Source organism: Oncorhynchus masou, unplaced genomic scaffold, assembly GCF_036934945.1.
Source record: "Oncorhynchus masou masou isolate Uvic2021 unplaced genomic scaffold, UVic_Omas_1.1 unplaced_scaffold_7241, whole genome shotgun sequence".
Classification (NCBI taxonomy): domain Eukaryota; kingdom Metazoa; phylum Chordata; class Actinopteri; order Salmoniformes; family Salmonidae; genus Oncorhynchus; species Oncorhynchus masou.
The window spans coordinates 1-9,811 of NW_027013692.1; the positions used below are offsets into that span (position 1 = coordinate 1).

At 51.8% G+C, this 9,811-nt stretch overlaps 1 protein-coding gene across 1 annotated transcript; it reads right to left on the reverse strand.

Moving 5' to 3' along the window:
• Nucleotides 1-840: 840 nt before the first annotated feature.
• On the reverse strand, nt 841-6,358 carry LOC135537205 (integrator complex subunit 6-like; the record flags this gene model as incomplete). The annotated part of the gene is made up of 4 exons (XM_064963402.1): nt 6,193-6,358; nt 4,688-4,830; nt 4,436-4,588; nt 841-973 (listed from the first exon to the last, which is right to left on the reverse strand). Coding segments are annotated over exons 1-4 (526 nt in total), but the record flags the coding sequence as incomplete, so codon positions are not given.
• Between the last annotated feature and the right edge of the window lie 3,453 nt (nt 6,359-9,811).

Below are 9,811 nucleotides of genomic sequence, written 5' to 3' on the forward strand. Positions count from 1 at the left end.
GTGTATTAGGACAGGGACCAGGGCTTACCCAGTAGGGGCAGCATTGTGGGTAGTTAGAGCATTAGGATGAGGCCTAGGGCTTACCCTGTAGAGGCATTACAACAGGGTAGTTAGAGCATTAGGACAGGCCCAGGGCTTGACCAGTAGAGGCAGTACAACAGGGTAGTTAGCGTATTAGGACAGGGCCCAGGCTTACCCAGTAGAGGCAGTACAACAGGGTAGTTAGTGTATTAGGACAGGGCTTGTCCCAGTAGAGGCAGTACAATGCTAGCGTATTAGGACAGGGTCATTTACTCCTGTGAGGCATTACAACAGGGTAAATAGAGCATTAGGACAGGGCCCAGGGCTTACCCAGTAGAGGCAGTACAACAGGGTAGTTAGCGTATAGACAGGGCCCAGGCTTACCCAGTAGAGGCAGTACAACAGGTAGTTAGTACAGGACATTGGTACAGAGGACCAGGGCTTAGGACACCCAGTAGAGGCAGTACAACAGGGTAGTTAGCGTATTAGGACAGGGCCCAGGGCTTACCCAGTAGAGGCATAACAACAGGGTAGGGTAGTACCCAGTAGGCAGCATTAGGACAGGGCCCAGGGCTTACCCTGTAGAGGCATTACAACAGGGTAGTTAGAGTATTAGGACAGGGCCCAGGGCTTACCCAGTAGAGGCAGTACAACAGGGTAGCTAGACAGGGCCCAGGGTGTATTAGGACAGGGACCAGGGCTTACCCAGTAGAGGCAGTACAACAGGGTAGTTAGCGTATTAGGACAGGGACCAGGGCTTACCCAGTAGAGGCAGTACAACAGGGTAGTTAGCGTATTAGGACAGGGACCAGGGCTTACCCAGTAGAGGCAGTACAACAGGGTAGTTGTAGGGCATGACGAAGAGGTTGACACAGTTGAGAGCCGTGCTGGCCTTCAGGTAGCCAAAGGGCTGGCCCAGGTCACTGTACTTGGCACTGTTACTTACAAACACCTAGAGGATGAGGGAGGGAGAGGGGAACTGAGTGAGAGCACAAACAAACAAGCCCACCTTGTGTTGTATTGGTGTTGTGTATGGCGTGTCGTGTGTAGTACTGGGTGTGTAGTGTAGTACTGGGTGTAGTACTGTGTGTAGTACCGGGTGTGTAGTGTAGTACTGGGTGTAGTACCGGGTGTGTAGTGTAGTACTGGGTGTAGTACCGGGTGTGTAGTGTAGTACTGGGTGTAGTACTGTGTGTAGTACCGGGTGTGTAGTGTAGTACTGGGTGTAGTACCGGGTGTGTAGTGAAGTACTGAGTGTAGTACCGGGTGTGTAGAGAAGTACTGGGTGTCGTACCGGGTGTGTGTAGTGTAGTACTGGGTGTAGTACCGTGTGTGTGTAGTGTAGTACTGGGTGTAGTATTGGGTGTGTAGTGTAGTACCGGGTGTGTAGTACCGGTGTGTAGTGTAGAACCGGGTGTGTAGTACCAGGTGTGTAAAGTACCCGTGTGTAGTGTAGAACCGGGGTGTAGTATCGGTGTGTAGTACCGGGTGTAGTCCTGGTGTGTAGTGTAGAACCGGTGTGTAGTACCGGTGGTGTAGTACCGGTGTGTGTAGTACCGGTGTGTGTAGTGTAGTACTGGGTGTAGTACCAGGTGTGTAGTGTAGAACCGGGTGTGTAGTACCCGGTTGTGTAATGTAGAACCGGGTGTGTAGTACCGGGTATGTGTAGTACCGGGTGTAGTACCGGGTGTGTGTAGTACCGGGTGTAGTACCGGGTGTGTGTAGTACCGGGTGTTTGTAGTACCGGGTGTGTAGTGTAGTACCGGGTGTGTAGTACCCGGTGTGTAGTGTAGAACCGGGTGTGTAGTACCGGGTGTGTGTAGTACCAGGTGTGTAGTGTAGAACCGGGTGTGTAGAACCGGGTGTGTAGTACCAGGTGTGTAGTGTAGAACCAGGTGTGTAGTACCGGGTGTGTGTAGTACCAGGTGTGTAGTGTAGAACCGGGTGTGTAGAACCGGGTGTGTAGTACCCGGTGTGTACTGTAGAACCGGGTGTGTAGTACCGGGTGTGTGTAGTACCAGGTGTAGTACCGGGTGTTTGTAGTACCGGGTGTGTAGTGTAGTACTGGGTGTAGTACCGGGTGTGTGTAGTGTAGTACTGGGTGTAGTACCAGGTGTGTAGTGTAGTACCGGGTGTAGTACCAGGTGTGTAGTGTAGTACCGGGTGTGTAGTGTACCGGGTGTAGTGTAGTACTGTGTGTGTAGTGTAGTACCAGGTGCTTAGGGTGTAGTAATGTGTAGTACTGTAAAATGATGTAATCAGTATTGTGTGTGTGTAGTGTGTAGTACTGGGTAGTAATCGTGTGTGTTATGTAGTACTGTGTAGTACCTGGTGTGTAGTGGTACTGGGTGTAGTGTATACTGTGTGTAGTACTGGTGCATAGTGTAGTACTGTGGTGTAGTACTGGTGTGTGTGTGTACTACTGTGTGTACTGGGTGTAGTACTGTGTAGTACCGGGTGTGTAGTGTAGTACTGTGTGTAGTACCGGGTGTAGTACTGTGTGTAGTGTAGTACTGGTGTGTAGTGTAGTACTGTGTGTAGTACTGTGTGTGTAGAGAAGTACTGTGTGTAGTACCGGTGTGTAGTAGTACTGTGTGTAGTACCGGGTGTGTAGTGTAGCACTGTGTGTAGTACTGGGTGTGTAGTGCAGTACTGTGTGTAGTACTGGGTGCGTAGTACTGTGTGTGCAGGTTAAATGTGTGTAGTACTGGGTGTGTAGTGTTGTACTTATGTGTAGTACTGGGTGTGTGTGTAGTACTGTGTAGTACTGGGTGCGTAGTGTATACTGTGTGTGTAGTGTTGTACTGTGTGTAGTACTGGGTGTGTAGTGTAGTACTGGGTGTAGTACCGGGTGTGTAGTGGAGTACTGTGTGTAGTACCGGGTGTGTAGTGTAGTACTGTGTGTAGTACTGGGTGTGTAGTGTAGTACTGTGTGTAGTACTGGGTGTGTAGTGTAGTACTGTGTGTAGTACTGGGTGCGTAGTGTAGTACTGTGTGTGTAGTGTTGTACTGTGTGTAGTACTGGGTGTGTAGTGTTGTACTGTGTGTAGTACCGGGTGTGTAGTGTAGTACTGTGTGTAGTACCGGGTGTAGTGGAGTACTGTGTGTAGTACTGGGTGTGTAGTGTAGTACTGTGTGTAGTACTGTGTGTGTAGTGGAGTACTGTGTGTAGTGGAGTAGTGTGTGTAGTACTGGGTGTGTAGTGGAGTATTGTGTGTAGTACTGGGTGTGCAGTGGAGAACTGTGTGTAGTACCGGGTGTGTAGTGTAGTACTGTGTGTAGTACCGGGTGTGTAGTGTAGTACTGTGTGTGTAGTGTAGTACCGGGTGTGTAGTGTAGTACTGGGTGTGTAGTGTAGTACTGTGTGTGTAGTGTAGTACTGGGTGTGTAGTGTAGTACTGTGTGTGTAGTGTAGTACTGGGTGTGTAGTGTAGTACTGTGTGTAGTACTGGGTGCGTAGTGTAGTACTGTGTGTGTAGTGTTGTACTGTGTGTAGTACTGGGTGTGTAGTGTTGTACTGTGTGTAGTACCGGGTGTGTAGTGGAGTACTGTGTGTAGTACTGGGTGTGTAGTGGAGTACTGTGTGTGTAGTGTAGTACCGGGTGTGTAGTGTAGTACTGGGTGTGTAGTGTAGTACTGTGTGTCGTACTGTGTGTGTAGTGGAGTACTGTGTGTAGTGGAGTAGTGTGTGTAGTACTGGGTGTGTAGTGGAGTATTGTGTGTAGTACTGGGTGTGCAGTGGAGAACTGTGTGTAGTACCGGGTGTGTAGTGTAGTACTGTGTGTAGTACTGTGTGTGTAGTGGAGTACTGTGTGTGTAGTGTAGTACCGGGTGTGTAGTGTAGTACTGGGTGTGTAGTGTAGTACTGTGTGTCGTACTGTGTGTGTAGTGGAGTACTGTGTGTAGTGGAGTAGTGTGTGTAGTACTGGGTGTGTAGTGGAGTATTGTGTGTAGTACTGGGTGTGCAGTGGAGAACTGTGTGTAGTACCGGGTGTGTAGTGTAGTACTGTGTGTAGTACCGGGTGTGTAGTGTAGTACTGTGTGTGTAGTGTAGTACCGGGTGTGTAGTGTAGTACTGGGTGTGTAGTGTAGTACTGTGTGTGTAGTGTAGTACTGGGTGTAGTACCGGGTGTGTAGTGTAGTACTGGGTGTGTAGTGTAGTACCGGGTGTGTAGTGTATTACTGGGTGTGTAGTGTAGTACTGTGTGTGTAGTGTAGTACTGGGTGTAGTACCGGGTGTGTAGTGTAGTACTGGGTGTAGTACCGGGTGTGTAGTGTAGTACTGTGTGTAGTACTGGGTGTGTAGTGTAGTACTGTGTGTAGTACCGGGTGTGTAGTGTAGTACTGTGTGTAGTACCGGGTGTGTAGTGTAGTCCTGGGTGTAGTACTGTGTGTAGTGTATCATGTTGCGTACCTGCCAGCAGGTATGAGGGGACTTCCTCTCCAGGATGTACTGTGTGAGAGGTGAAGCCTCCAGCTCGTACTTGTCAAAGGGAACCTTGTCAATCACCATGGGCTCTGAGTCCAGACAGGAGAAACGCACGTGGGGGTGGGCCGAGCGAGGGGGCTGGGAGAGAGAGAGAGAGAGGGGGGGGGGGGACAGGAACATCAGAGAAAAACACACCAGACAACGAGCCACGCGTGTCAGACAGAGACACTCTCTTACCAGGGTGGGGGAGTTCGTGTCGGGCCAGAAGCCTTCAGGAATGGGCCAGTGTCCGATGGGCACACCAGTCTTGGGGTTGGGTCGTACGTATATCAGCTTGTGGCAGCAGTGCCACGACTGGGGGCCGGGCTTCAGGGTCTCGTCTGGACAGACAAAATAAAGTGTGAAATAGAGGGAGGGGCTAAAGGAGAGGGGGGGGGCACATCCGGCCCACCGGGCACTTCAACCCAGCCCGCAAGACATTTACAAAAAAAAATATATATATAGCTATAGTCTGGTCCCATCGCTGCAACTCCCGCTCGGACTCGGGAGGGGCGACGGTCGAGAACCGTGCGACCTACGAAACACGACCCAGCCGACTGCTTCTTGACACACTGCTCGCTTAACCCGGAAGCCAGCCTCACCAATGTGTCTGAGGAAACACAGCACAACTGGTGACCGTGTCAGCGTGCACTGCGCCAGGCCCGCCACAGGGAGGCGGTAGAGGCCAGGGGACCGTGTGTAGGGAGGCGGTAGAGGCCAGGGGACCGTGTGTAGGGAGGCGGTAGAGGCCAGGGGACCGTGTGTAGGGAGGCGGTAGAGGCCAGGGGACCGTGTGTAGGGAGGTGGTAGAGGCCAGGGGACCGTGTGTAGGGAGGCGGTAGAGGCCAGGGGACCGTGTGTAGGGAGGCGGTAGAGGCCAGGGGACCGTGTAGGGAGGCGGTAGAGGCCAGGGGACCGTGTGTAGGGAGGCGGTAGAGGCCAGGGGACCGTGTGTAGGGAGGCGGTAGAGGCCAGGGGACCGTGTGTAGGGGGAGGCGGTAGAGGCCAGGGGACCGTGTGTAGGAGGCGGTAGTGGCCAGGGGACCGTGTGTAGCGAGGCGGTAGGGGCCAGGGGACCGTGTGTAGGAGACGGTAGAGGCCAGGGGACCGTGTGTAGGGAGGCGGTAGAGGCCAGGGGACCGTGTGTAGGGAGGCGGTAGAGTCCAGGGGACCGTGTGTAGGGAGGCGGTAGAGGCCAGGGGACCGTGTGTAGGGAGGCAGTAGAGGCCAGGGGACCGTGTGTAGGGAGGCGGTAGAGGCCAGGGGACCGTGTGTAGGGAGCCAGTAGAGGCCAGGGGACCGTGTGTAGGGAGGCGGTAGAGGCCAGGGGACCGTGTGTAGGAGACGGTAGAGGCCAGGGGACCGTGTGTAGGAGACGGTAGAGGCCAGGGGACCGTGTGTAGGGGAGCCAGTAGAGGCCAGGGGACCGTGTGTAGGGAGGCGGGAGGCCAGGGGACCGTGTAGGGAGGTGGTAGAGGCCAGGGGACCGTGTGTAGGGAGGCGGTAGAGGCCAGGGGACCGTGTGTAGGGGAGGCGGTAGAGGCCAGGGGACCGTGTGTAGGGAGGCAGTAGAGGCCAGGGGACCGTGTGTAGGGGGAGGCAGTAGAGGCCAGGGGACCGTGTGTAGGGAGGCAGTAGAGGCCAGGGGACCGTGTGTAGGGAGGTGGTAGAGGCCAGGGGACCATTAATGGACAGTCTCTCACCCTCTCCAGGAGGGGGGTCCGGGCCCGTCTTCTCAAAATTGATGACCACTCCACTCTGGATCTTCTGCAGTAGAGACTCCAGACACTGATTCAACATGCGCTGGGAGAACACACTGTAGGAACGACCTAGGAGACACACACTCTGACATTAGACCACACTCACCCACTGTTCACCAAGACATACAAACACCCCTCAATAGCCAGAGCCATTTTGTGTAGTCTCTAATCAGCAGTAATGGGTAGTATGTAGAGTCCCAGTGGTAGCAGTATGTAGAGTCCCAGTGGTAGCAGTATGTAGAGTCCCAGTAACAGCAGTAGTAGCAGTATGCAGAGTCCCAGTAGCAGCATGTAGATCCCAGTAGTAGCATGTAGAGTCCCAGTGGTAGCAGTATGTAGAGTCCCAGTAGTAGTAGCAGCAGTATGTAGAGTCCCAGTAGTAGCAGTATGTAGAGTCCCAGTGGTAGCAGTATGTAGAGTCCCAGTAGTGGTAGCAGTATGTAGAGTCCCAGTAGTGGTAGCAGTATGTAGAATCCCAGTGGTAGCAGTATGTAGAGTCCCAGTGGTAGCAGCAGTATGTAGAGTCCCAGTGGTAGCAGCAGTATGTAGAGTCCCAGTGGTAGCAGCAGTATGTAGAGTCCCAGTGGTAGCAGCAGTATGTAGAGTCCCAGTGGTAGCAGCAGTATGTAGAGTCCCAGTGGTAGCAGCAGTATGTAGAGTCCCAGTGGTAGCAGCAGTATGTAGAGTCCCAGTGGTAGTAGCAGTATGTAGAGTCCCAGTAGTAGTAGCAGTATGTAGAGTCCCAGTAGTAGTAGCAGTATGTAGAGTCCCAGTAGTAGTAGCAGTATGTAGAGTCCCAGTAGTAGTAGCAGTATGTAGAGTCCCAGTAGTAGTAGCAGTACGTAGAGTCCCAGTAGTAGTAGCAGTACGTAGAGTCCCAGTAGTAGTAGCAGTACGTAGAGTCCCAGTAGTAGTAGCAGTACGTAGAGTCCCAGTAGTAGCAGTACGTAGAGTCCCAGTAGTAGTAGCAGTACGTAGAGTCCCAGTAGTAGTAGCAGTATGTACAGTCCCAGTAGTAGTAGCAGTACGTAGAGTCCCAGTAGTAGTAGCAGTACGTAGAGTCCCAGTAGTAGTAGCAGTATGTAGAGTCCCAGTAGTAGTAGCAGTATGTAGAGTCCCAGTAGTAGTAGCAGTATGTAACGTCCCAGTAGTAGCAGTACGTAGAGTCCCAGTAGTAGTAGCAGTACGTAGAGTCCCAGTAGTAGTACGTAGAGTCCCAGTAGTAGTAGCAGTATGTAGAGTCCCAGTAGTAGTAGCAGTATGTAACGTCCCAGTAGTAGCAGTATGTAGAGTCCCAGTAGTAGCGGCAGTATGTAGACTCCCAGTGGTAGCAGTATGTAGACTCCCAGTGGTAGCAATATGTAGAGTCCCAGTGGCAGCAGTATGTAGAGTCCCAGTGGCAGCAGTATGTAGAGTCCCAGTGGCAGCAGTATGTAGAGTCCCAGTGGCAGCAGTATGTAGAGTCCCAGTGGCAGCAGTATGTAGAGTCCCAGTGGTAGCAGTATGTAGAGTCCCAGTGGTAGCAGTAGCAGAGTCCCAGTGGTAGCAGTATGTAGAGTCCCAGTGGTAGCAGTATGTAGAGTCCCAGTGGTAGCAGTATGTAGAGTCCCAGTAGTAGTAGCAGTATGTAGAGTCCCAGTGGCAGCAGTATGTAGAGTCCCAGTGGCAGCAGTATGTAGAGTCCCAGTGGCAGCAGTATGTAGAGTCCCAGTGGCAGCAGTATGTAGAGTCCCAGTGGCAGCAGTATGTAGAGTCTCAGTAGTAGCAGTATGTAGAGTCCCAGTAGTAGTAGCAGTATGTAGAGTCCCAGTGGTAGCAGTATGTAGAGTCCCAGTGGTAGCAGTATGTAGAGTCCCAGTAGTAGTAGCAATATGTAGAGTCCCAGTAGTAGTAGCAGTATGTAGAGTCCCAGTAGTAGTAGCAGTATGTAGAGTCCCAGTAGTAGCAGCAGTATGTAGAGTCCCAGTGCTAGCAGTAGCATGTAGAGTCCCAGTGGTAGCAGTACGTAGAGTCCCAGTAGTAGTACGTAGAGTCCCAGTAGTAGTAGCAGTATGTAGAGTCCCAGTAGTAGTAGCAGTATGTAACGTCCCAGTAGTAGCAGTATGTAGAGTCCCAGTAGTAGCGGCAGTATGTAGACTCCCAGTGGTAGCAGTATGTAGACTCCCAGTGGTAGCAATATGTAGACTCCCAGTGGTAGCAATATGTAGAGTCCCAGTGGCAGCAATATGTAGAGTCCCAGTGGCAGCAGTATGTAGAGTCCCAGTGGCAGCTGTATGTAGAGTCCCAGTGGTAGCAGTATGTAGAGTCCCAGTGGTAGCAGTAGCAGAGTCCCAGTGGTAGCAGTAGCAGAGTCCCAGTGGTAGCAGTATGTAGAGTCCCAGTGGTAGCAGTATGTAGAGTCCCAGTAGTAGTAGCAGTATGTAGAGTCCCAGTGGTAGCAGTATGTAGAGTCCCAGTGGTAGCAGTATGTAGAGTCCCAGTAGTAGTAGCAATATGTAGAGTCCCAGTGGTAGCAGTATGTAGACTCCCAGTGGTAGCAATATGTAGACTCCCAGTGGTAGCAATATGTAGAGTCCCAGTGGCAGCAATATGTAGAGTCCCAGTGGCAGCAGTATGTAGAGTCCCAGTGGCAGCTGTATGTAGAGTCCCAGTGGCAGCTGTATGTAGAGTCCCAGTGGCAGCTGTATGTAGAGTCCCAGTGGTAGCAGTATGTAGAGTCCCAGTGGTAGCAGTATGTAGAGTCCCAGTAGTAGTAGCAGTATGTAGAGTCCCAGTGGTAGCAGTATGTAGAGTCCCAGTGGTAGCAGTATGTAGAGTCCCAGTAGTAGTAGCAATATGTAGAGTCCCAGTAGTAGTAGCAGTATGTAGAGTCCCAGTGGTAGCAGTATGTAGAGTCCCAGTGGTAGCAGTATGTAGAGTCCCAGTAGTAGTAGCAATATGTAGAGTCCCAGTAGTAGTAGCAGTATGTAGAGTCCCAGTAGTAGTAGCAGTATGTAGAGTCCCAGTAGTAGTAGCAGTATGTAGAGTCCCAGTAGTAGTAGCAGTATGTAGAGTCCCAGTGGTAGCAGTATGTAGAGTCCCAGTAGTAGCAGCAGTATGTAGAGTCCCAGTGCTAGCAGTAGCATGTAGAGTCCCAGTGGTAGCAGTATGTAGAGTCCCAGTGGTTGCAGTAGCAGAGTCCCAGTGGTAGCAGTATGTAGAGTCCCAGTGGTAGCAGTATGTAGAGTCCCAGTAGTAGCAGCAGTATGTAGAGTCCCAGTGCTAGCAGTAGCATGTAGAGTCCCAGTGGTAGCAGTATGTAGAGTCCCAGTGGTTGCAGTAGCAGAGTCCCAGTGGTAGCAGTATGTAGAGTCCCAGTGGTAGCGGTAGCAGAGTCCCAGTGGTAGCAGTATGTAGAGTCCCAGTGGTAGCAGTACGTAGAGTCCCAGTAGTAGTAGCAGTACGTAGAGTCCCAGTAGTAGTAGCAGTACGTAGAGTCCCAGTAGTAGTAGCAGTACGTAGAGTCCCAGTAGTAGTAGCAGTACGTAGAGTCCCAGTAGTAGTAGCAGTATGTAACGTCCCA